This window comes from Erithacus rubecula, assembly GCF_903797595.1.
Source record: "Erithacus rubecula genome assembly, chromosome: 8".
Classification (NCBI taxonomy): Eukaryota; Metazoa; Chordata; class Aves; order Passeriformes; family Muscicapidae; genus Erithacus; species Erithacus rubecula.
Window position 1 is genome coordinate 496,115 of NC_136659.1, and position 27,066 is coordinate 523,180.

General features: G+C 46.0%; 1 protein-coding gene across 2 annotated transcripts in view; it reads left to right on the forward strand.

The window, feature by feature from the left end:
- The first annotated feature begins 1,125 nt into the window (after positions 1–1,125).
- The window catches only part of TRAF3IP1 (TRAF3 interacting protein 1), a 32,436-nt gene continuing 6,495 nt past the window's right edge, over positions 1,126–27,066 (forward strand). Inside the window, exons 1-14 of one of the 2 annotated variants that reach the window (XM_079311318.1) lie at positions 1,126–1,356; positions 1,916–1,984; positions 3,293–3,454; positions 4,270–4,392; positions 4,526–4,972; positions 5,632–5,709; positions 16,740–16,815; positions 18,721–18,819; positions 20,252–20,333; positions 20,596–20,679; positions 20,955–21,066; positions 21,557–21,593; positions 22,121–22,197; positions 23,095–24,055. In XM_079311318.1, the coding sequence (XP_079167444.1) occupies positions 1,234–1,356; positions 1,916–1,984; positions 3,293–3,454; positions 4,270–4,392; positions 4,526–4,972; positions 5,632–5,709; positions 16,740–16,815; positions 18,721–18,819; positions 20,252–20,333; positions 20,596–20,679; positions 20,955–21,066; positions 21,557–21,593; positions 22,121–22,197; positions 23,095–23,556 (2,031 nt within the window). In that variant the 5' untranslated portion in view covers positions 1,126–1,233 and the 3' untranslated portion in view covers positions 23,557–24,055. Of the gene's footprint in view, positions 1,357–1,915; positions 1,985–3,292; positions 3,455–4,269; positions 4,393–4,525; positions 4,973–5,631; positions 5,710–16,739; positions 16,816–18,720; positions 18,820–20,251; positions 20,334–20,595; positions 20,680–20,954; positions 21,067–21,556; positions 21,594–22,120; positions 22,198–23,094; positions 24,056–27,066 lie in introns of those variants that run through there. The other variant, XM_079311319.1, reaches the window with a different exon arrangement.

Here is a 27,066-nt window from a genome sequence, read left to right on the forward strand (position 1 = left end):
GGCAGGGACACCTTCCACCAGCCCAAGGTGCTCCAAACCCCAGTGTCCAGCCTGGCCTGGGACATAGCCAGGGATCCAGGGGCAGCCACAGCTGTGCCAGGGCCTGCCCACCCTCCCAGGGAACAATTCCTGCCCAATATCCCATCCATCCCTGCCCTCTGGCAGTGGAAGCCATTCCCTGTGTCCTGTCCCTCCATCCCTTGTCCCCAGTCCCTCTCCAGCTCTCCTGGAGCCCCTTTAGGCTCTGGACGTGACTCTGAGTTCTGTCTCGATCCTTCCCTTCTCCATGTGAACACGCCAGCCTTGGAGCATGTCCCTGATCTTCTTTGGATTTACTCCCTGATTTTCTTGAGTTGGGGCCTACAGAATCACAAAGAAAAAAAAAAACAAACAAACTTTTCCCCCATATGATCAATATGATTCACCTCCCACTGACTTGCAGCATTTGTCCCTCACACATTTTATTTGCTGCCTTTTGCTCTGAAGGGTGGGGGTGCGGGTTTAGGGCTGTTTCCAGCATTTTTCGTGGCTGTTTCTGGGAGTTTGGGGCTGTTTACTGGGATTGGGGGTTATTTCTAAGCAATTTGGGGCTATTTATGGGGGGTTGGGGGCTGTTTATGGGGCTTTGGGGTTGTTTCCAGTGTTTCTGGGCTGTTTCTGGGTAGTTTGGGGCTGTTTCTATGGCTTTTAGGTCTTATTTATGGGTTTTAGGGGGCTGTTCCTGGAGGGTTTTGGGGCCGCTTTTGTGCTATTTCTGGGTTTGGGGGGGGGCTTTTTCTGGAGCTTTGCGACTGTTTCCGGGGGTTTAGGGGCTGTTTCCGGGTTTTTTGGGGCTGTTTCAATGGAGGTTTTTGGCGCTGTTTTCGGAGGGTTTGCGGCTATTTCTCTGGGGTTCTGGGAATGTTTCCAGGGTTCTTCTCCCCTGTTGCTGTGGCCGCGGGGCCCCTTAGCAACGGGGCAGGCGCGGTTTTGGGGCTGTTTTCAGGGGGTTTGGGTTATTTCCGGGGATTTTGGAGACTGTTTCCGCATGATTTGGGGCTGTTTCACAGGGCTTTTACCCGCTGAGAGCGCAGCGGGGCGGGCCGGTTGCTATGGCCGCGGTGCCCCTTAGCAACGGGCCGCGCGCACGCGCCGCGCAGGGCACGCCGGGAGCGCCGCGCCGGGGCCGGGCGGGTCCCGCCGCAATCTCGGTTCGAGCCCGGCCCCGTCCCGGTCCCGATTCCGCTCATCGCGATGAACGAGGCGGTGTCGCGGCAAACGCGGGAGACCCTGGGGCAGGTGATCCGCAAGCCGCCGCTCACCGACGCGCTGCTGAGCAAGCCGCCCTTCCGCTACCTGCACGACCTCATCTCCGAGGTGGGTGTGAGACCCGAGGGGACCCTCGGCGCTGCCCGTCGCCTCCCCTGTGCCCAGAGCGCTGGGTAAATCGCGGGGAGTTCGCGACACTGGGTGGGCTTGGGGCGGGAAAGGCACGTGCAGTGGTAGGAAAAGGGATCGTGCTGGCAGAGGAGGGGTAGGTGCGGATTTGGGCAGGAATTGTTCCCTGGGAGGGTGGGCAGGCCCTGGCACAGGGTGCCCAGAGCTGCTGTGGCTGCCCCTGGATCCCTGTGAGTGTCCAAGGTTGGGCACTGGGGCTTGGAGCAGCCTGGGACAGTGAAACAACACAGAATCGGAATCACTGAGGTTGGAAGAGCCCCCCGAGATCACTGAGCCCAGACTGTGCCCTGTGCCCACCTTGTCCCCAGCCCGGAGCTCTGGGTGCTGGTCCAGGCATTCCTTGGGCACCTCCAGGGATGGGGCTGCACTCCAGTGCCTGGCCACCCTTTCCATGCAGAATACGTTTCCTGCTGCCTCACAATATTTATTGAGCAGTCTTTAAATGTTCTTGACTTATCCCATTTCTTCTGTTTTATAGGTGATCAGAGTGACAGGTTTTCTGAAAGGACTTTACACAGATGTCGAGTTGAAGTCTGATAACGTCAAGGTGGGCATGGGACTCCCTTAATTATTTATCTCTTGGCATTCTTTGCAACTTGCCACAAGGTTCTTTTGGTCTTTTCTGTGTTCAGCATCAAGGACCTGTTGTTATTTTTGTGAAGAAGTTGTGAAAGTTCATGCCTGTGGGGGTATACTATGTATTCCATGGGGTGAAAACCTGTAGATATGTGCACAGATGTGTTTTAAAGAGTCTTGTGGTCTCTCAAGGGAGTTCATGGCCCTAAGCTTATTGCCCTATATATTTTTGTGTATGTACAAATACACAATATGTGTGTGTATGTAATGAGATATACATTAAATATCCTTGTTTAATATCCCAGGATTCACCTGTCTAGGATATTCATTCCACAGTAGCTTTATTGCAGTATGAAACTGGCTGATTACTGAAAGAGGAAGTTAATATTGTTTCTGAAAATTCCTTTACTTAAGTCCAAGGGTGACTTTACTCTCTTTTTGCTGCTTTCATCTGATTTTTAGCTGAGCAGATGCTGAGTTCTCCAACTCTCAGCCTGATCTGGGAATTTTGGTTGATGATTCCTGGCAAACAAAGCACTTAGGCAGCTGATCGCATGGTGTTTGTTTAGCATAGCAACTGAAGTGTGAGCTCTGGGAGCCTGACTTCTCATCCCTCCACATTTTAGTCACTAATTAATGTATGTGTTTATTTCTGTGACTGCTCCTACCACTGTCAGGATAACTAAAATTAAGTCATTTATAACTAAATTATTGGGGATTTTTGATAGTATCCTTCCTGACCCAAAAAGCAGATTTCCCAGCAGCTCCTGAGCAGGTCTTTGTTGCTTTTATGTGCTGCTATCTCTCTGAGAATTTCTTTCACAAATTTCTTTTACAGCCCATGGGTCCTTGGGATTTTCCAGAGGTTAGGCAGAGGAGATCAAAATCCTGGAGTATGGGGGAAAATGTCTCAACCTTGAGTTCCTCTTCCTGAAACACTGGTCAGGAAGAAGACTTGGCTGCTTCCTTACTGTAGTCTCTCTTGGAGTTATAGAAGATCAGGAGAATAATTTTTATCTGAGTAATCAATAGGACAGAGCTGTAAGGAGGACTGAAATAATAAAGATTCCTTAATTATGAGGGCTTCTGTGAATTTTCACTTGGCTTTACTTTGTTTATTTGGGTTTTTTCTTTTTTTACTTCTGATTTTACATGATCACTGGAAGACATCTCTGTTGAAGGGTAGTTGGGGCAGGTTGTTTGTAAAGTATAATTATAAAACTAAAAGGAATCTGATAATTGCAGTGATAAAAGTTTCTCTTAATTGCTCTTTTACCAGGATAAAGATTCCAAAATCAACTTCCTTCAGAAGGCCATTGATGCTGTTGTGATGGTGACAGGAGAGCCACTGTCAGTGAAACCTGCACGAGTTGTGGCTGGACACGAGCCTGAGAAAACCAATGAGTTCCTTCAGGCAATTGGGAAGTGTTGCTTAAATAAGGTGGGGCAGAATTATGCAGATTTTATGCAGGCTGGGAACAGGGACTGCAGGGGAGGGAACAGCATCAGGTCCTCAGGGTGGGCACCAGCAGGAATTTCTCCATGGAAAGGGTGGTCAGGCACTGGAAGGAGCTGCCCAAGGAAGTTTGGAGTCCTTATCCCTGGAGGTGTCCAAGGAGGTGACACTCAGTGCTCTGGGCTGGGCACAAGGTTGGGATCAGTCACAGGTTGGACTCCATGACCTTGGAGGTCTTGTCCAACCCAAATGATTCTGTGCCTTAATTACTTCTCTTCTGTCATGAATTGCACAGTCAAAACATTTTGTCACCTCTTAATAACAGCAGATAGAGAATTCATGATCTTTAGCAAGAGTGTGAGCCAGCTTCCCACACAAATGTTCTCTGAGTATTAAGGATTTTAATGTTCACTGTTGTTCACTCTGTTTGTCTTTTAATAACACTTATTAGACTGGAAGCACAACATGAAGTTTCAGAACCTTTACATTTTGGGATACAGACACACTAATTATACAACTAGTTGCTTGCCTTTGTCTCCTTTCAGTCAAATCTCTTACTTGTGGAATGAAAGTAATTTTTCCACTGTGCTTTTTTTGATAATGGGAATATAATAATGGAGAAATTTGATAACTGGTTGAAAACAACTGCAGGAGCTGTTCTTACACAGAGTTACTGCATTCTTTCATGGAATTACTATGTTTTTATGGTGAATTGTGACATTCTTAAAATAATAATTACTGCATTAATTATTTAATGAAACAATTTACTGATTTCAGTGGTATTTTTCTATTCCTTGCAGCTGTCCAGTGATGCTGCTGTAAAAAGGGTCTTGGCTGGGGAAAAAGCTGATGTTAAAGGGAAACCTCCAAAAGAAAGCAGAGAGCCCAAAGTGGAAGAACAAAAAACCCATAGGAATAAAGAGGTAGTATTTGCATTTTTGGGTACCATGGTTTATTTGTTTGGGGGTATTTTTAGCATTCATAAAGTCACTGTGTGTGCTAGTGATTGAGTTGCCATGTGTTGGAATTAATTTTTAGTGTTTGCTTTCTTTTTAGAGCAGAAGAGACACTGAAATTAAAGACAGAAGCCCCAGCAGAGACAGAAAACCCAAAGGAGATTTGAAAGAGAGCAGAGAAAGAGAAAAGGAGAAGGATAAACAGAAGAATAATGAAGAGAGGCACAAAGAACCTGAAAGAGACACCTCAAAGGAAGGAGAAAAACAGGAGAGGGAAAGAAGCAAAAGCAGAACAACCAAGCAAGGAAGAGAAATAGAAAAAAACAAAGGAAAAGGAGACTCAGAGCGAAGAGATGACTCTGGGCAGGATAAAGGACAGGAAAGAGAGAAAAGACATGAAGGAGGAAGAGAAAAGGACAGGCTGAAAGGAAGAGACAAAAATAGGGACAGAGAAGGAGAGAAAGACAGGGAAAGAGGAAGAGATCGGGACAGAGAAAAAGACGGGGAGCATTTCAGGGAACATGGAAAGGAGAAAGCAGAGAAAAAGGTAATTGAAATGTTATTTTAGGGAAGAACTTTCCCCACACTGTGGTTGGGACTGTGTTTGTTCCAGTGGCCTTCTGTGTTTGTATTCCTGCTCATTCAGCAGGAAGAGACCTTGTTCCAAACCCTTGCTATGGGCAGGGACACCTTCCGCTGTCCCAGGCTGCTCCCAACCCCAGTGTCCAGCCTGGCCTGGGACACTCACAGGGATCCAGGGGCAGCCACAGCTGCTCTGGGCACCCTGTGCCAGGGCCTGCCCACCCTCACAGGGAACAATTTCTTCCCAATATCCCATCCATCCCTGCCCTCTGGCAGTGGGAAGCCATTCCCTGTGTCCTGTCCCTCCAGGCTCTTATCCAAGTCCCTCTCCATCTTTCTTGTTGGCTCTCTTCAGCTCCTGGAGGGCCTTCTTACAATTGGAACTGAAAGGTCTTGAAGGTCCCTTCCAACCTGGACTAGTCTGGAATTTCGGGATATTCTAAGGATTTTAAATTCTAAACTGCCTTGAGAGCCACCTCTTCATTGCCTTTCATTTTGTTAGTCTTCTGTTTCCTCCTCCTCTAAATATTTCCTATTCTGCCATTCTGTTCTATTGCTAGAAATTCAGGATTGATGGGTAGCAAAATGCTTCTCTTGAGTCTAAACCAGTTCATTTCTTTCCAGCCCTCAGATTCTGAAGAGTCCATGCTTAGAAAACCACAGAGGCCAACTAAAGACAGCAAGTGCCAGCCAGACACTGAGGTTAGTAGTGAAGGAGGTAGGAATATTCAAAGTGTTGCATTTTCATTTGGGAATCTGCTTCAAAAAATGTAGAGTTCAAAGATAGGTAAATGGCAAGTTTTAGGGCTGGGAAAGACATGAAATAGACGCTTCCCTGAGTTTTTTGGTTGTTGATTTATTGAAAATTTCCCTGAGCTCGGACCAAAACAAAAAGTCTACTCAATTTATTTCATTTTTCAGATTTTATTTCTGTGTATTCAGATCTTGGACTTCTAGGATCACAGACTGGTTTGGATTGGAAGGAACCTTAGAGCTCATCTCTTCCAACCCCCCACCATGAGTTTTCTTTATTCCTCAGAATCTTTCCTGGAAAGCTGGTAGAGCTTTTGTATTTATTTTTGAGTTTTAGCAGAAGTTACCATTTTGGAAGGAAAATGAGTCCAGTGTTGTTACAGGGCCCATGTTTTCCATCTGGAAGAGCTGCTCAGTGCCTCTGTGTAGAAGCTGCTGCTTGTGACACCACTGTACCTCCATCTGCTGCTTCCTGATGACTTGAAGCAGTTTTGGGGAATTATGGAGCCACATGGCCAGATGTTTAAAGAGAGACTTCAGTAAATGAACCTAAAGCAGCACAGGCTGAGGAAAAGCCAGGCAGGATCCCAAGTCTAGCAGGAGTCTCTGGCCCCACTGTCATTATCATGTCTTCCCCATGAGATGACAAATTTATTGCTCTTCCTTGACTCCAGTCCTACCAAACTCTCCAAGTTATTGGCATTGGGAGGGAGAGCTTATAAAAGAGGTGTATTTTTATTTTTTTAGCCTGCAGCAGATATTTATGGCCAAGTCAAACTTCCTGCAGATTGGGTCTCTAATGGAAATTCTGAGCCTCATCCGAAGCTCTCGTCATGCTCTTGGGCACCACAATAATGCAGCAGAGCAGTAAAGTTTCATTTCCCCTCCTAAGTGCTTTTGGGAGGGATTCCAGGGCTTTGGAATTATTACCTGAAATCCAAAATGACATTTCTGCCTCTCTGCCTGCTTGTGTAACAGCAGAGGCTGCTCGTTTCTGAGGTGATGAAAACAAAAAGTTTTAGAGCAGAGCATGGCAAATGTCATCATTGTAAAGCTGTGGAAGGGAGAAATGACATGACAGCATGCCCAGTGAATTTTGGGAGCTGAGGTAGCTGCACAAAGTGATTTAGAGGGAATTCCAGTAGGAAATCATTGGAAATTGCATCCCCTGGATTGGGCTTGATCTTCTGGTCCTCACAGAAATTTCCCAGCCTTTATTTCCAGGGATTTACTCAATTTAACCACTGTGGCTCCACTTTAGTCACATGGCAGGGAAACAAGTGCATTCAAAAGAAGGCAAACAACTTCCTGTGCACATGAAGGATATTGAATTGTATTTGTGGTCTCTGCTGCAGAATGAGTACATCTTCAGCATCTCTCTTTGGCTTTTTATATGTATTTTTTCCTGTAAATAGTTACAGAATATATATATACTCACTATAATAGAAGTGAAACAGTTTGAGGCAGTACCAAACAAGTCAGCCACTGTTTTTTTCCCTCTCAGAATTAACCTCTTTAACTTTTTACTGCATTTACTTTAGAAAACACATCAATTTGCATTTTTGTTTGTTTGTTTTTAATATTCCACATGTTCAGCAAAGCTGTCAATTAAAGTTTAGTCTCTGGCTTTGCTTAATGAGATTTTCTCTATTCATGCAAATCTCAGGTTTTTTTGCTGTTAATTATCCACGCCAGCTTTCAAATCTACTTAAGGCTGACCTTTTTTTTGTAATTTAAATGTATTCTTCTATTGCTAAAGAAACTCTTTGTGTTACCCAGTGTGCAGTAGTCATCACATGGGTATCCATAATTTTCTGGAGCTAGAAGAAAGCAGGGATAAGTAGGAATTAAGAGACATTTGGTTACCACATGGCAATCAGAAGCTGCCTCAAGGCTGGCTCTTGCATCCTGCAGTTTGGGATCAGGGTTGAGTCATGTTCTGCTCACTCTCAGTCCATCTCAGGGAAAAATCAGATTTAAAATGGCCTTTTGGACCTTCTAAATAATGAAGATCATTATTATTTAGACTTGACAAGAGGTGAAAGAGGGCAGAGAGCATCTGGTACTGGAAGTGCCTGCAGAGCAGGTAAATCATTTTCCCCCGAGGCCAAACACCTTGGAAAAGTCTCTTCCATGTTTCCCATGGCAGCTGGAACTCTTGGCTAAAGCTTTCTGTAATATCCTGTCACTTCTGGCCACTTGCAGAGTAGGTTTGAGTTTTGCCCTGCAAACTTTGCTGCTCTGGAAGTGGTCACTTGAAGCAGCCTCTTAAGTCCTACCTAATGAACTTTGTTCCTCTTGGAACTTATTTAGGTTATGTAATGAAACTGTGGCATTAAAAAAAGGACTGCAGAGTAAATCATTCCATGGAAAACTGCAGGACGTGGCTCAAATATTTCTGTTCTGGGAATGTCTCTCTCTTTGTTGTCACTGCATCAGAAATTCATCATTTAAACTACTTTAGAAACAGAGATTTTCCTCATCTCTTTGTGTTTGAGAAGTTTTAATTTGCAGAATCTAATACCAATAGGACATCAACTTGTGAGACTTCAGGAAAAGATAATTGAGTGATATTTTCCTAATAAATCTTTTCAGCACAGCACTCAAACTGGTCTTAGCAAGTGGAGATCTTTCCTTGTGTGTGGTTTTATTTATATAAAATGATACCTGCACACTATGTTGTAGAGATGGAAAGATACCTCCTGGCACTTTGGATTTGTCCTGGTTTGAAAGGACAGGTGTCTGCCAGTAGGGGCAGAAGTTTCCCTTTTTGGAATAGAGACTTTGGTTCCACTCCCCTCCCCCAAGTATTACGATTGTTTGAATCAAGGACTCTGAGGCAGAGATAAGGGGGGTGGGAATAACAGCTCTTTTACTAATATATCTAACTATACAAACAGAAAACAATAACAGTTAAAATTGCTAACAGAACGAAATAGATAACTCAGTGTCAGTCCCTTTAGATGCAAGCACGCTGTCTCTGTGCTTAGTCCAGAGCCCGGATTTGCCAGAGGGCAGACGGGAACGAAGGCAGGAGGGAGGGGGGAGGGGCAGCAGTGGCCACGCCGGTCTCGGGCGGGAACGGGCTCACCCTCACCGAGGGCGGCGGCTCCTCGCTCACCGTGTGTGTCCGGGGGATCAGCTGTGTCCGCAGAGGCAGGAGGCTGGAACGGGGCAGATGCAGGGCAGGTGATCACAGAGGGTCTGGCTCTGCTGTGCTCGGCCGCGTGGCTGAACGATCCCAGGCGTCCTCCTCCCGGCTCACCGGAAACGCGAGTGCCCTCCCAGAAGCCTCAGAGGCCCCTCCGGGGGCCGTCCCCACCCACACCTTTGTCTGGACCCATCAGGGACCCTGGGTGTAGCCCGGCCAGCTCCATTGGCATGATAATGGGAAAAATTCTTACAATTGACACAGTAACAGAAAAACACTCAACCCAGAACATTATCCACCCCGAATTTTTCCATGCCATCATGCTACATCATATTGAAACCTTTAAATTATATACATACATGTAGTTACGGGCACAGTTTCATATATAGTTCACCCTAGAACAAGGTCCCCTTGGGGTATGCATCGGGTCTCTCCATCCTTTTGCATCACCCACCATGTGCAACCTGGTCCTTGAGCGAAAACCACCCCACGAACAGGATTGTCTTTGCTGGAAGCAGAGTTCACCCAGACAGTTTTTCCTAACATGCCTCTCAAGTGTACCACTGGAACCTTATCTCCATCTGCTGCTCCCAAGGGCTCTGACTGGGCAGGGCCTGCTCGGTTAGTGGAACCTCGGGTATTCACTAACCATGTGGCCTTTGGTAGATTGATCTCCCAGTTCTTGAAAGTCCCCCCACCCAGTGCCTTTAAGGTGGTTTTAAGCAGACCATTGCACCGTTCGACTTTCCCAGCCGCTGGTGCATGGTAGGGAATATGGTACACCCACTCGATGCCACGTTCTTTAGCCCAGGTGTTTATAAGGCTATTTTTGAAATGAGTCGCATTGTCTGACTCAATTCTTTCAGGGGTACCATGTCTCCAGAGGACTTGTTTTTCCAGGCCCAGGATGGTGTTCCGAGCAGTGGCGTGGGGCACAGGGTAGGTCTCCAACCATTCGGTGGTGGCTTCTACCATGGTCAGCACGTAGCGCTTGCCCTGGCGGGTCTGAGGCAGTGTGATATAGTCATTCTGCCAGGCCTCTCCGTACTTATATTTGGACCATCGCCCCCCATACCAGAGGGGCTTCACCCGCTTGGCCTGTTTGATGGCAGCGCACGTGTCACAGTCATGAATAACCTGAGAGATGCTGTCCATGGTTAGATCCACCCCTCGGTCTCGTGCCCACTTATAGGTGGCGTCTCTGCCCTGATGGCCTGAGGCATCGTGGGCCCATCGAGCCAGGAACAGTTCCCCCTTGTGTTCCCAATCTAAGTCTATCTTTGAGACCTCTATCTGTGCAGCCTGATCTACCTGCTTGTTGTGCCTGTGTTCTTCATTAGCCCGACTCTTGGGAACATTGGCATCCACATGACGGACTTTCACAGGGAGCTTCTCTACCCGAGTGGCAATGTCTTTCCACTCATCAGCAGCCCAGATTGGTTTTCCTCTACGTTGCCAGTCAGCCTTTTTCCACCTTTCCAGCCAACCCCACAGAGCATTGGCTACCATCCACGAATCAGTGTAAAGGTAGAGCTTTGGCCATTTCTCTCTCTCAGCAATGTCCAAGGCCAGCTGAACAGCTTTGAGTTCAGCAAGTTGACTCGATCCACCTTCTCCTTCGGTAGCTTGTGCAACCTGTCGTGTGGGGCTCCATACGGCAACTTTCCACTTCCGGTTCATCCCCACAATGCGGCAGGAACCGTCAGTGAAAAGGGCGTAGCGTGTTTCATCTGCTGGCAGCTGGTTGTACGGTGGAGCTTTTTCAGCCCGGGTCACTTGCTTCTGCTCCTCTTCATCAGCGAGACCAAAATCTTCACCTTCTGGCCAGTTCGTAATTATCTCCAAAATCCCAGGGCGATTTGGGTTACCAATACGGGCGCGCTGCGTGATGAGGGCAATCCACTTGCTCCATGTGGCGTCAGTGGCGTGGTGGGTAGAGGGAACCTTTCCTTTGAACATCCACCCCAGCACTGGCAGTCGGGGTGCCAGGAGAAGCTGTGCTTCTGTGCCAATCACCTCTGAGGCAGTTTGAACTCCCTCATAGGCAGCCAAGATTTCCTTCTCTGTGGGAGTGTAGTTGGCTTCAGATCCTTTGTAGCTTCTGCTCCAGAATCCCAGGGGTCGGCCTCGGGTCTCACCAGGCACCTTCTGCCAAAGGCTCCAGGACAGACCATGGTTCCCAGCTGCAGAGTAGAGCACATTCTTTACCTCTAGTCCTGTCCTGACTGGGCCAAGGGCCACTGCATGAGCGATTTCCTGTTTGATCTGGGCAAAAGCTTGCTGTTGTTCAGGGCCCCAATGGAAATCGTTCTTCTTGCGAGTGACCTGGTAGAGAGGGCTCACAATCTGGCTGTACTCAGGGACGTGCATTCTCCAAAAGCCGATAGCACCCAGAAAAGCTTGTGTCTCCTTCTTGCTTGTTGGTGGGGACATTGCAGTGATCTTATTGATGACCTCAGTGGGGATCTGGCGCCGTCCATCCTGCCACTTCACTCCCAGGAACTGGATCTCTCGGGCAGGTCCTTTGACTTTGCTCTTTTTAATGGCGAAACCGGCTCCCAGTAAAATCTGGATGATCTTCTCTCCTTTCTCAAACACCTCCATTGCTGTGTTCCCCCACACAATGATGTCATCGATGTACTGCAAATGTTCTGGAGCCTCACCCTTTTCCAGTGCAGCCTGGATCAGTCCGTGGCAGATGGTGGGGCTGTGCTTCCACCCCTGGGGCAGTCGGTTCCAAGTGTACTGCACGCCCCTCCAGGTGAAAGCAAACTGAGGCCTGCACTCTGCTGCCAAAGGAATGGAGAAGAATGCATTTGCAATGTCAATGGTGGCATACCACCTTGCTGCCTTGGACTCCAGCTCGTACTGGAGTTCCAGCATGTCCGGCACGGCAGCGCTCAGCGGTGGAGTCACTTCATTCAATGCCCGATAGTCCACAGTCAGTCTCCATTGTCCATCAGATTTCTGCACAGGCCAGATAGGACTGTTGAAGGGTGAGTGGCTCTTGCTGACCACCCCTTGGCTCTCTAGATCACGGATCATTTTGTGGATGGGGATCACAGCATCTCGATTTGTCCGGTACTGCCGGCGGTGCACGGTCATGGTGGCAATTGGCACCTGTTGCTCTGTCACTTTCAGGAGTCCTACTGCAGAGGGGTTTTCTGACAGTCCAGGCAAGGTGTTCAACTGCTTAATGCTCTCTGTCTCTACAGCAGCTATTCCAAAAGCCCACTTGAATCCCTTTGGGTCTTTGTAGTAGCCGTTCCTGAGGAAGTCTATGCCTAGAATGCACGGTGCCCCTGGGCCAGTTACAATTGGATGTTTCTGCCACCCCTTCCCTGTCAGGCTAATCTCAGCTTCCAGCAAAGTGAATTCCTGTGATCCCCCCGTCACCCCAACAATGGAAACAGGTACCTTCCCCACATGTTCTGATGGTATCAGGGTGCGTTGTGAACCAGTATCAACTAACACTTTATGTTTCTGTGGCTTTGACGTGCCAGGCCATTGCACCCACACTATCCAATAGATCCTGTCATCCCATGCCTCTCCCTGGCTAGAGGCAGGGCCCCTCTAGCCCTGGTTATTATTTCTTTCCTGGGCATACATAGTGGAGGTTCCTTCCAGGGGATCTGACAGAACATCCTCCTTGCTGTAATACCCTGCACCTTGCTTGTGGGAGGTTGAGGCTACCTTCATTTTAGTGCGGCTCCCTCGGTTAGCATTTCCCTCCCTGAGCTGACGCACCCGTGCTGCCAGGACAGAAGTGGGTTTCCCATCCCATTTTCCCATGTCTTCCCCATGGTCTCGCAGGAAAAACCACAGGTCAGCTCGTGAGGTGTACCCTCTCTCCCTAGCTGGGGGATGTGAAGCTCTGACTTGGGGGCCTGTGACTCGTACTGGTGCTACGCTGATCTTCCTCACCTCCTCAATTCTCTCTATCATCTCCTCCCTCATATCCCTCATCCTATCTTCGACTTGTTGGAGGTCCCTGGCCACAGCAGAGACATTAGCCTGCATTGGGCCATTCATCATGCTCTCGAAATTTCTGAGTTTGTTGGCAACAGAACACACTGTCTCTGGACTGTTATCGGCATTAATCATTGCTATGTAGGTGGTATATTGAGATGGACCCAAGGTTGCCAGATTCCATAACATCTGCCCTGTGCATTTGACCTTGTCAGGGTCATTGTCATGCTGTCCATCCCTCCCAAAGAGTACCTCTAATACTGCTGTCTCTCTCAGCTGCTGGATCCCTTCCTCAAGGGTCTTCCAGCGCATCCTACGGTGGTGCTCCTGCATTCTCTCTCTGTGTACAAACTTCTTTCTCACACTCATTAAAAGCCGGTCCCAGAGGGAAAGGAGGCCTTGCTCCCTTACGAATATCTGGTCCACACCTGAATCCTGGGCCAAGGATCCCAAATTCCTGGCCTCAGTTCCATCCAGTTGTACACCTGTTCCCGTAAGGTCCCAGACCGGGAGTAACCAAGTTGTAAAATGCTCACGGCCCCGCCGAGCAATGTCTTTACGCAGGTTACGGAGACTATCGTATGAGAGGGACTCGGTGACAATCTCAACCTCTGGCTCCCTTGCTGGTTGTGAGGACCCTCCTTGCTGATCCCCATTATCTAAGTGCCTCGTTTTAATCTTAGATTTCCTAGTTTCCACAGGAGCAACTGCTGCTGGCTGTGGCTGCTCCTGTGATCCAGCTGGAACCTGGACAGAAACGACATCTGTGGGTTCCACTGCAGCACCATCTGACTCTCCCTCTTTAGGGAAGAGGGAGGGTTTCTCACCAGCTGGAAAAAAATACTCCTTCATCATCTGGCTATGCTCTTTCAGCATTTGGCCTATATCCTTCACTAGAGCCCCCACCCACTCTGGATGGCTCATTTCTGCAGTGGGCTGTGGGGCATCATCCCTAGTCCCTGGGGCAGGTATCAGAGTTGTTGTCCAAGCCAATATTCCCTTGTTTCTGAATGCTAAGTAAAACAGGCCAATCAGCAACACCAGCCACTGTATAATAACACTGGCAATTAAAACAGATCTGAAATCCTTGAGAACCAGTGGGGTAGCCTCAAAAAACTGGGTGATGGGTTGGGAAAAAATTTCCCTTGCACTCGTTATCTCACAGTAAGTACCATTACTGAAATAGCCCCAGAAACACGCAGTTAGAGTACGATAGCTCCGGATCCATGCAACCGCTTCCCAGAAAAAATTAAAAACCCATGAATTCCTGACATAATCAATCCACCAAACCAATCGTACAATAGCCACAGCAACCTTGGTGAGGGGGCCGAAATTCAAAAAAGGGCTTACAAATAGGAGGGAGATGGCTGTGGCCACATGGAACACAAACCAGATTAAACCAGGCAACATATTGCCAGTTAAGAGAGCTGTTATTCCTGTGTTAACTCTCAACTCAGTGTCCTCTGCTCCACGTCTGGGCGCCAAAATCTGTCCTGGTTTGAAAGGACAGGTGTCTGCCAGTAGGGGCAGAAGTTTCCCTTTTTGGAATAGAGACTTTGGTTCCACTCCCCTCCCCCAAGTATTACGATTGTTTGAATCAAGGACTCTGAGGCAGAGATAAGGGGGGTGGGAATAACAGCTCTTTTACTAATATATCTAACTATACAAACAGAAAACAATAACAGTTAAAATTGCTAACAGAACGAAATAGATAACTCAGTGTCAGTCCCTTTAGATGCAAGCACACTGTCTCTGTGCTTAGTCCAGAGCCCGGATTTGCCAGAGGGCAGACGGGAACGAAGGCAGGAGGGAGGGGGGAGGGGCAGCAGTGGCCACACCGGTCTCGGGCGGGAACGGGCTCACCCTCACCAAGGGCGGCGGCTCCTCGCTCACCGTGTGTGTGTCCAGGGGATCAGCTGTGTCCGCAGAGGCAGGAGGCTGGAACGGGGCAGATGCAGGGCAGGTGATCACAGAGGGTCTGGCTCTGCTGTGCTCGGCCGCGTGGCTGAACGATCCCAGGCGTCCTCCTCCCGGCTCGCCGGAAACACGAGTGCCCTCCCGGAAGCCTCAGAGGCCCCTCCGGGGGCCGTCCCCACCCACACCTTTGTCTGGACCCATCAGGGACCCTGGGTGTAACCCGGCCAGCTCCATTGGCATGATAATGGGAAAAATTCTTACAATTGACACAGTAACAGAAAAACACTCAACCCCGAACAGGATTTAATTAGAACAAAAGTACTGTGGAGGGCTGATGGAATGAAATTGCTGTTCGCAGACTTAATTCTTATGTATTATTAGAGAGCCATCAGTAGAGGTGATGAATTAGAGGGGAAATCACAGTGGCTTATTTTATAATGTGCTCTGAAACCCCAGCAAACATTTTCTTCTGTTTTGAAGTTAAATTTGGCCTCTTTAGAGATTAATGATGAGGACAAAGCAGCAGCCTGGATGGTTTTCAGAAGGCTCTGGATCTTCTCCACGTGGAAACTTAATTACTTAGAATGGGGAAGCGTGCATGGATCCATCAAGGATTCCACTGTAATGTGTTTTTTCCAGGATGGTGTGAGATGAAGTGCAAGATTTCCCTTTAATGGATCTGGTGGCTGCTTTTCAAAGTCTTGGAGGGGAATAACCTCTTTTATCTCCCTTTGGAAAGCCCCCCCAGTCATAAATAGTGTGGCCTTTCTGTTTTTGTGTGCTGCCATGGTGAGTCCATGTCAGCTTTCACCCTGCACCTGCTGCCAGGCTGCACATGTGGCTCCACAAAAATTCTGTTTGTAGACACATAAATAAATGACCAAATCCCCTCTTGCAGCAGCCTCAGCACGTATTCCAGCTCCCTCCCCACCTGTGCTAATAATGACCTCACCCAGAGAGCTGCTGGGGCTGGGGAGTGCCAGATGTGCTCCTGATGGGGTAGGAGCTTTCCTTTCCTTCCTTCCATAGTGTTGGGCTTGTGGAGGTAATTAAGAACAACTAAAATTAAGATGAACCACTTCAAGGTTGCAATTCTGTCTGGTTTTCCTTAGAACAGAATTTCCTGAAAAGGAGGGAACGCTTCCTGCTGGTGGGAGGTGTCCCTGCTCGGGCAGGGGGTGGAAGGGGATGAACTTTAAGGTCCCTTCTACTCAAACCATTCTTTGATGGCATAAAAATGGCAGATTTTGTGATTCTCAGGTCATCACTATGGACATTGGAAGTCTTTAGGTCTTTTCCAACCTTAATGATGATCAGCAGGGTTGACACAAAAAAAAAAAGTGGATGAAAACTGCTAAAAAACCCCCAAAAACACATAAGGAAGGAGATCCCGGGAAGTGCCAAACATATTTCAGGATTTTGGATAATAGGCAGGCTCTTTTATCCAGGGAAGTTGCCATTTAAGTAATGGACTGTGCAAGCCTGGTAGTATGATTTAAGTCCTTGTTCCTGTTTTGGAATGAAGTCTAAAAGATTTTGCAGCAGGTTGAAGAGGAGCTGTGTATCTGATGCAGCTGAAATACAGAGGTGATTGTCAGAATCTTCCTCCCTTTTATAACCTATCATATCCTTCAAGCCCAGCACAGGTGCTCTGCAGCTTCCATGAGGTTGGATATTCCTAATTCCCATTTGGAAGTTGTTTTTCCATCAAATAAAAATTTGAAAGAAAATAGCTGGCACATACCCAGGAAAAAATATCCACAGGATTTGAGGGAAATAAATTCAGCATAAATGTGTGGCTCAATTCTTAGGTCAATATTTGTTCTGTATAATGCTTAGAAAAGCAACACAGGGAAGTAGATTTTAGATATAATGATATAATATTTAAATCTACTGTTATATAAATTTCTGGTCTTTTTGTTTTGTTTTGTTTTTTTTCCAGAATGAAACTCCTGCAAGGATATCAAAGCAGCCTTCAGCAAAAGGATCAAGGCATCGCTCCAAGCCCGGAGGAGAAGGTAACCACAGGGAGGATATTGTTATTTCTGTCAGATATGCTGGAGGATTATTGAGTGAGAATAGCAGAAATACTTAAATATCCCTGTTTATTATTGTCAGGGTTTGGTTTGTAGTCCCAGCCTGCATTTGTGAATCCAAGAGGCAATTTGCCTGCCTGGATTTGGGATATAGGAAGTGAGATTCAGTTCTGTTTGCTCTCGTTCCCCAGGCACAGTTGCAGATACAAATTCAGCCTGCTTTGGTAATTTTTGTGTAATTACTCTCTAAATGAGCTTTCGGACTTGTCTGCAACTGTTTCTGACATTTGACATTTGTTAAATGTTTACAGCAGAGCAAAGTGAAGGTTTGAACCTTGAAATGGTTTTAATTGGGTTTAATAGGCAGTTGGGCCAGGCTTTTCAAATAAATTATTTCTTTGTGGAGGTGCTTCCTTGCAATTGTGTCACCAGCTTTTGTGGTTCAACCTTTAAATATTGTATTGACACACTGACTGGAAAGTGGATTATCTTCAGAACATCCCAAGTATTGCACATCAGGAAAGAAGGAATTTTAGCTTAGCACTGCCATCCCTTTTTGTAGGAAACCAAGAGGAAGAGCCTGGAGAAACTCCTGGATAAGAAATAAAAGTGGCTGGTACCCAGAGCTCAGACAGCAGCAGTGGCACTGCAGTTTCTGTCTGTATTTCCCCCTCCTCTTATTTCAGTGATTGATCGTAATTTCCTTTCAGTGCTTTGTGCCCCTGCTTTTTCAATCCTAAAAAAGAAGTCACTGTACATAAATGACTTTTATGTCACTGTTCAGAAGATTCAGTGACACCTGTGAATTGATGTTTGTTAAAAATAACCAGTTCTGGTTAAAAATTGGTGCTGTTTAGACTAATGAAGATCTTCATACCTTAATTTGCCAATCTCACTGTTATTAATTTATATAAAGAGATCTTGTGTTGCTGAGTGTTTTCCTGAGCACCCACCTTTTTTTATTTTTTTTTATTTCTGTTTTAGGTTTCCATGTGTCTGAGGCAGAATACTGGAGTTATAGCAGTCCTGCTTTCAGGATAATGAATAGCCCTGTTTGGGCACTTTAAATACCTTGGAAAAATTCTGACAATTGAGATCTGAATGTGTGTTAAATTAGGAGCCTCATTTGAGTTGGTGCTAGAAAATTGGAATTTTTATGTCACATCTCCTGTGCTGTGAAGTCTGAGTAATTTGGCAGCTGAAAAACCCCTGTCTGGATTCCATTAAAACTGCAGCCTTATTTTACTACTTAGTGATCCTTAGCTGATCCTATAACTTCTTTTATTTCCCAAGATTTCAGTATTTGTTTTATATGGCACTGAACTGCAAGGACCAGACACACCCCATTTATGGGATTGTCCCTTTAAAACCACAATCCAGTTTCCCTGACAAGTTTAATACAGGGAATGACTTTAGGGTGAATATTTAAAAATACTCCTCTTTCCCTGATGCAGCACTCAAATTTTAGTTTACCAAAGCCAAATGTTTTGGGGCATTGGCCCTTTTCTTGTTCTGACACAGTGGGGCTGCCATAGGTGAATAATCCAGAGGGTAGGAAAACTTTCTGGCGCTGTGCTGATGCATGTTGCATACCAGTGATGATGATCAGAGCTTTCTATTTTATCTTGTACATTGATTTATTTCTAAGTAATATAACAGGAGGGAATGTCTCTACTCTGTGGGCAGATAAATTGTAGAGGTTTATACTGAATATTTCAGCATTCAGGAGTTTAGTCAGGACCTTGAATGTGTTTTATTGACAGTGAAGAGGGTTTATTAAACTGGGGTAACCCTTAAAGAAATCCTAGCAGGTATTTAGCATGGGTTTTTATTTTGAATTTTTATTGGCTCTTAGGTTTCATTTGACTATAAACTGGTTGGTTACAGGAGCTGTGGACACGAGGAGTGTGGCAGATGGGATTTCAGAGCATGGTGCTGCTGAGCTGCAGGAGAAAAATGATCCAGGCCTTGCAGAAAAACAGAAAGGTAGGGAAAGTTAAAGTGCGACTGCCATGGAAAACTGAGTGTTTGTGTCAAATCCATGCAGCTCAATGATGTGGGGAGGGTGATTTACACTTAATCCAATTGCTGCCATGTGTTTTAATCACGTTTCATGTTCTGCCTTGAAAAATGTCCATCCCCTGATAAAGAAATTACTTTTCTTTTTCCTTTTCTCCTGTTCTCCAAGAAGCCAGTGCTGCACCTGAATCCCTTGGTGACTTGTTCTGAAGTGAATCTTTGCACGTTGCTTTTCTGTGCAACTATTTGGGAGTCTTGGTGCTAGCATTTTACAGGATTCCAGAGGAAAATTCCATCCCTGCATTCTTACTTCTCCATTTTCCCCCCAAGCTGGATATAGCTCCCAAGACATGGATTTGTATCCAGCTACAGCACACATGGAGCCACTGAAGCAAAGTGCAGGAGGAAGAGCTGAAATTGCAGCAAAAAGCTGCATTTTTGTTCCCTCCAGATGCACATGCTGGAGCTGGCTGGGAGGATGGATTCTCATGGATGTGGGAGGTGTTTCCAGCCCACCTCTGGCCTCCAGGGCCTCCTGGCTGTGGTAGCCTAATGAAATATGGATGGATGGCCAAGACGTTTGTGTGACCTTCCCCAGCTGGGAGAACTTCCATGTGAATTCCCTTCCATCTCTTGGAGCTGTCTTGTCCTTTGGAATGCATCTGGGATGGAAAATAAATTTATGTTATAACAGGGGTGGATGTAAGAGGAGTACCCCCAGGTTCATTATTGATTTGGATTGGATCCCCTGGTGGTGTAAGAACCAAATATTCTGAAACAGAAGAATAATGAAGGTTGGAAAAGATCTCCAAAATCAAGTCCAACCTTTACTATTGAGCTCAACCTTATTTTATTGACTGATCTTGATTTTCAGCTTTATTCACCAAGGCACTGTAAACCCTTCATTTTTTCGGTTCAGGACCTTTAAGATCCCAAATCCAAGCCATTCCATGAGCCCAGGATTATAAAACATTGTTTATTAGCTGAAATAAACTGATTTTCCTGGATCTTTTAGAGCATGATTTCTGTCTACTTCAGTTATATTTTGTTGCAGAGCAAATGAGGCTCTGTATCCCAATTTTCCTAGCCCTGGGAGTAGTTCCCAGGTTCTGAATGTAGGCAGTTTAGATGCCTTGAGTAGATTTACTCAAGGAGTAGCTGCCACCTCAACCAAGAATCCCAGGAGGGGAAGGTAAGATGTTAAAGGAAACAAAAGCATTGAGTGAGATAATGTCCTTTTCACAGGAGGGGGAATTTCACAATATTAAAAAACTTAAACCATAAAGAAATTTAACTGTTTTTTTTTTTCAGTGCAGTACTAAGATTCCAGATATTGTCTTAAAAAATGAGGTTTTCCTAGCTCAGCTAAGCCCCAATTTTATGCTATTTTGTTTAATAGAAAGAGAAGTGGAGAACTTGGCTCCTGAAAAGCCTGAAAATGGGGAAGCACCTCCTGATGTCCCACCTCAGCCTGCCCAAAGGTGTGTTTCCATCTTTTATTCCATTCTTAATCCATAAACTGCTTCCATGGAATATTCCATGAAACATTTTTTTTGCTTCCACGCAAGATTTTTGAGGAGAACCTCTGTGCATTCCAATAAGGATGCTGTTATGAATTTGCTTCTGATTGGAATGTTTGAATCTTTTTTTTTTTTTCTTTTTGCTCAGCAAAGGCTTGTCACTTGTGAAAAATGTTTGTGTCACTTGTGAAAATGACTTTTCCCCATTCCCTCTTTACTCCAGACGAATTCCGCGTCCTGGCAGTGCGAGGCCGGCACCTCCACGAGTGAAACGTCAAGAGAGCACTGAGCTCCTAATCCCAGAAAGGTGAGGCATGAGGGAGATGCAGAGTGGGTGCTCCTTGGAGCACACCCTTCCCAACTCCTCTGGCATCTCCAGTTTGGGAGGGAACATGTGGAGTTCCCATCCCTGGAGTGACCAAGGAAGGCACTCGGTGCTCTGGGTGGGGATTGCTCATAGTTTGGAGCTATTCCAGCCTCAGTGGGGTTCTGTGATTTTTTTCATGGCTTTTAGTTGAGTTGAGGTTTTCTGGATGGATCTCAATATTCCATTCATTGCCCTTTTCCTTGTGTCCCTGGCAGGAGTGGAAGTGCTAAAACAACCCCAAATGTGATCAGGGAGCAGCAGGTTTCTGATGAGGAGGATGAGCAGTTTGTGGTGGAGTCAGCAGTGCCCCTGCCAGAGATGCCAAAGGTGTGTTCCTGTTGCAACTTCTGTTGGAATGTCCAGCCTGGAGAGGAGAAGGCTCCAGGGATAGCTCAGAGCCTAAAGGGGCTCCAGGAGAGCTGGAGAGGGACTGGGGACAAGGGATGGAGGGACAGGACACAGGGAATGGCTCCCACTGGCAGAGGGCAGGGATGGATGGGATATTGGGCAGGAATTGTTCCCTGGGAGGGTGGGCAGGCCCTGGCACAGGGTGCCCAGAGCAGCTGTGGCTGCCCCTGGATCCCTGTGAGTGTCCAAGGCCAGGCTGGACACTGGGGCTGGAGAAGCCTGGGACAGTGGAAGGTGTCCCTGCCCATGGCAGGGGATGGAATAGGATGAGCTTTAAGGTCTCTTCTACCTAAACCATTCCATGATTCCCTGCCTTGTTGAAATATCCTCCTGCTGAAGATTTTTGAATAGTTCCATAATACAGCAGTGACAACTTTTTGCAACTAAAGCTCTTTTCCTGCATGTGTAGGAGCCAGAAGTGGAGCTGCTTGAGGATCAAAAGCATGGTATGTTTGCTTTTATCTATATTGATACAGATCTAGCATCAACCCCTGGGTTTAAACCAAATGCTGAACACTTAAAATGCTGAACAGAGCAGTAAAATCCCCCCTGAGGGAAGGGCTTTGCAACGTTTGCAGGAAAACCAACTTATTTACCCAAGCTTGCTTTCCTGTGCAGCTGGATTGACAACTGTGGTAAGGACACATTTTCTATGCATCCTCAATGTCAGCAGGATTTAAAATTCTGCATAAAGCTCATAAATTAACGTTTCTCAAGTGTCAGGTACAGCTTGTCAGCTCTGAGATACAGGGTTTGATTTAAAGACAAGTTCTAGAAAAGCTTGGGAGAAAAAAGGTCAAATAACAAATACCTTGTGTGTCAGTGTTAAAAATACAAAGTAAAATGCTGTTTATGTTGCTCTAAAAATTGTCTGCATTAAAAAAACAAAACAATTGGGTTTTGTTTTATTATGTGAATGTTTAAAACTGTTTAGTGTCCATCAATGCTTAGAAAAATCCTGGTTTTTCAACAGGTGGGCTGGTGAAAAGAATTCTAGAAACGAAGAAGGATTATGAGGCCTCACAGAAATCATCACCGACCACAGACAGGGTGAGGTGGCAATGGCCTTCAAAGAACTGGGAGATTAAATTTTGCAATTGTGGCCTTTTTCTTTGCTTTAAACGCTTTTTATTCTATTAATGATCAAGCTTTTCTCTGTCATGTCTTGTCTTGCCTTGCTTATGTGATTTTTTTTTTTTCCACACCTGAGAATGGGAGGGTAGGCTTGTCTTTTGCTTGGTTTTTTTTTGTTGTTTTGATCACTTAGAAAGTGTTTGGGAAGGATCTAGCAGTGCTCACATACCAGAACCAAAAGCTTGAGCTCCCCATATTTGAGTGTCTTGCTGTTACAATGGAGAGCTGTGGCTTTGTCAGCCTTGCAGAGCTCTTGGTATGAAAGGCAGCAAAGACAGGACTCTGAGATGGACTCTTCTGATACATCGGCCCCATGGAAAGTTTCTAAATCTATTTTGATGTGCTGGGGAGAGGCACTGAGGCAGAGAAGGCCCAGAGAAGCTGTGTCTGCCCCTGGATCCCTGGAAGAGTCCCAGGCCAGGTTCACATTGGTGCTTGGAGCCACTTGGTCTAATGGAAGGTGTCCCTTCACATGGCAGAGGTGGGACTGGATGGGCTTTAACATCCCTTCCAGCCCAAACTCCTCTGGGATGATTCTATAACTGAAAAAACTAAATCCTCCTAAAAAAAGGAAAACACCTTTAGATTGCTGCCCATAATCTGTTTGGAGTGGTTTTAGCTTTCCCTAACTTGCTGAATTGCATCCGTTTGTTGGAAATGTGCTTCTTGTGGTCTCTCTGGTCACTGAAACACCTCTAGCTGCTTGGCATGAGTTTATCCAATGGGAAAACTTGCCTGCTTGGCAAAATCCTGCCTTTAGAGAAGGGTTTGGAGACAAAGAAGGGTTCCAGGTTGATTCTGCTGTTTCTGCAGCAGCTCCAACACTCATTCCTGAGCTGGCACTTGAGCCCAAGCCTTGCAGTTGTCCCTGTTCCCAGATTGGTAACTAGATGGCACTGCTGGATCGTCGGATCCCAGGCTCAGTTTGAGAAGAGCGTTAGGAATTCATTAATGAATCTCGGAGCACTGCCCCACCGTGGGCTGCCCTGTTTGCTGGTGTGTCCTGTCCAGCACTGGGCATGGAACATGATCATGGGAGACGATTCACACAATCACATGGATTTCAAGCTCGGGAAGCTTCCTCTGGTGTCTAAATTTTCTGGTACGTTTCTTTTCCTGACTGAGAGTAACAGGCTAAACCAGTCCCTTTTTAACCCTGTAAATATTTTTAAATGGCCATTGTCGCCCTCTACAATCACCATTGAGTCCCATCACTGGTTTTCAGCTCCTGAAACATTCATTCAGTGCTTGTTTGGCTTTTGTTGTGATTTTTGAAGCCCTGCTCTGTGTTAGCAGTGCTGAGAACAGACAGCTAATTCTGGAAAAAAACCTGCTGACTTCCTAGTCCATCCCATGGAAACCTGCCCAAGCTCCTGGAATACCATGGGATTGCCTGTCCAAACAGCTGTCTGCTACTGCAGGAGGTTCCTTTGCTGTTGCTGCTTTTCAGATTATGGTGTGGAAGTGATAGGATCCAGACAGGAGTGTGGTTCTCCTGAAACTGAGATCCAGAGAGGAGTGTGCTACTCCTGAAACTGAGATCCAGAGGGAAGTGTGGTTCTCCTGCAATTGTGATCCAGAAGAAAGTGTAGTTTTTCCTGACAGCAGAGTTGAATGAAAAAGATGATTAAAAATGCTTGACGTGTGTGACAGGCCCATGACAGTTTAGAAAACAAGACCTGGATTGAATCCTGGGAAGTTATTTTAGAGAATGGAGTTGCTGTGACAATAAAAGTTTAAAAAAAACAAACCCAAATTTCCAATGTGGTCCTGCCTCTGGGAATGTTTCTCTGTCTATTTGATTTGTTTTCCATCAAACTCTCCAGGAGAAATGTGTTGTGCATCACAGAGCAAATTAAGGGTACTGACATTTTTTTTTTGGAGTAAGGAATCAAGGGAATGCTTGAAAGAAAACTTGCTTTGGGAAATTCCATCTTCCCTCTATCTGTCACTAGAATGTTCATCTTCTCTCGTTTTATTAAACTGTTCAATACATCCAAAAGAAATGCAATTATTTTCCCACTTCTATTCATTAGTCGTTAAAGCCTTGATCTTCTGCCAGTTGGGAAAATGAAGAGGGAAAAAATAGCAGGCTGAGTGCTGGAACTTTTGGTTAATACATTATTAACTCCAGTATTCAGCAAAAAAAAAAAAAAAGATCAATGGATCTACCTGATTTATTGGGGATTAATCCACCAGAAATGAGGTGAAGTTGGTGGATTAATACTTAATCCAAATGTTACACTGGTGCCCTCTCAGGGATGTTTCACACCTTCCAGCTGCTGATGGCTGGGGAACATTTATTTATGTTAAAAACATTCCTCCAAAACCCTTTCTGTGCTGTGTTTCCCAAACATGCATTTGCTTTTTAAGGAGTTTTAATAAAGGAAAAGAAGGGGCAAGGAAAGAAAGCTGGGGCTTTCATCATCTAGATTTTGCATGTGCAGAAACTTAAAATAATATACACAATTTTGAGGTCAAACAAAGAGGTCATTCTGGAAATACACAAGATTTTTGCTGCCTTGATTAGCTGTGTTTAGCCTAACAAATTCCTAAAAAAACTTCCTAAATGTATTTGTTTAGAATCTAAGCCTCTAATGTTAACCAGAGAAAGAAACAGATGTTCCATTTTGTATTCCACTTCATTTATTTGATGTGTGGAAAAACGAAGGCAGGTTATTAAAGAGTTGAAGCAAGTGGGATAACAGAATTCCCATCTTTGCACAACCCAATGGGCTTCAGAAAAGCAGCAGCTCAGAGGCTTCTGGGAGGAACAAGTGGTATTGAATAGCTCAGCACCTGGACAATATTAACTTGAATTACCAGTGTGGTACATTATGCACTTCAGAGCTTAGGACAGATCTAATCAGTGCTGATTCTGTTTGTTTGAAGAGCTGCAGGTCATTGATTTTTACATTAATCCATCAGCTGCATGGCTCTGGTTGAGTCCTCCAGTCCATGCAAATCATGTGCTCTGCTAAGCAGCTGGAGTCAGAAATCCCAGCATTTAGGTGTTTGGAGGAGACTCACCATTCCCACCACAGAAATCCCAGCATTTAGGTGTTTGGAGGAGGCTCACCATTGCCACCACAGCATCCTGCCAGCTTGCTGTGTCCTCAGGAGTGCTGACAGGGAAGTGGAGGAGGAGTTTTCACCTCTGTGCCATCTCTGTTGGTGCTGATGTGACACTAATTCTGTGGGAAATTGCAGGTGCAAGCACACAGTTCCTCAGAAATAAGATTTTTAACCCAGCATCTGAGCAGCACAGGAGCTCTCAGTGGAGGGGAGTGTGTGCTCCAGGGTCCCTACACTCCTCCCAGCTCTCAGGGAACAAAAATGTGGACCCCAAGCAGTTGTGGGCCACTCTTGGGATAATCCTGGTGTCAGAACCACAGAATTCCTGTCCTGTGGGTGCAGTATAAATCCAAGTAAGACAGCAGATGGATGTGTGGACACAGAGGATGTGTAAAAGTGGTGAAGCAGCTGTGGTTGCCCCCCAGGAGAGGGTGCAGCATGTAAAGGACACAGCACAGGGCCTGTCATGTCTTTCAGGTGCTGGGGCACAGCCTGGGGGGGAGGAAAGTTCTTTTACACAAGGAGCAGGTTTATTCCAAGTCCTTTTTCACCAGGAAAGGCTGTTTTTTCAGGAGGAAAAGTTCTGGACAGGGGGAGTGTGAGGAGAAAGGGAAGACTGGGCAGAACTGGTACCAGCATGGCATTGTGGGTGAATTAATATGTTCTGCTGTCACTAATTAGAGCTGGAATCTTCTCCTGGCTTGTCCCATCTGGCTCAGGATTCCCAGGGCTGGAGCCAGGCTGGCAGTGCTCACCTGGAGAAGAGAAGGCTCCAGCTGTGGCTGCCCCTGGATCCCTGGCAGTGCTGGACATTGGGGCTGGGAGCAGCCTGGGACAGTGGAAGGTGTCCCTGTCCCTGGCAAGGGGTATGGGAGGGGCTTTGAGGTCCCTTCCAAGTCAGACCATTCCATGATTCCTTGATTTTGCTTTGTATGCTGAATACTGCCCCAAATGGAGGAGGTTTTGGGAACTGACTTCTCCCCAGGAAAGCAGGGTGGGTTTGTCGGCTGGGATGGCTGTTCATCAGCAGGTGAAAAGTCCAGCTCTTTTTGGAAGGATCAAATATGAAATGAAGGGAAAACCACTACTCTCCAAAAAAACAAAAAAAGACAAAGGAGATTGAAAACGCTGTCTTGAAGGAGCCATTATTTTATTTTCTTGTGGAGTCTTCCAGCTCAGGAGCAGGTCAGACTGACTCTGGGAAATGCAGTGATAAAGAACATTGTGTCTCCAACTCCTTGGCCTGTGCCTGAACCCCATACCTGGCATCAGCAGAAAAAGCATCCTGTTCATTTGAAATGCTTTAACATTTACTGTTTCCCTCCTGGTTCTGTGAAAGAGTTTCTTATACGGATCCCTGGTGGATAGTTACAATCTACTTAAAACACAGACTCTGTAAAAGCCAGGAAAAGAAAACACCCTTTATGATCAAAAAATATATTTTATACAATAAAAAAAAACCACCCCACCTTGTTGGTTCTGCACTGGATATATCCCAGTTACTTGTCCAAAATGAAGTTTCTTCCCTGTCCTGTAGAAAGAGGTGGGGGAAAATGGTGGAGCTCAATAAAACTGTGATTGCTTGGGTCTGTTTTCCTAGGGGGACATAATTATAGAGTTAAAAGGGGCTAGTAGAAACTATTAAAATGCTTGATGGATGCTTGTACTAATTTGATTCATATTTAAAAACCTGTTAATTAAAAAAAAAGA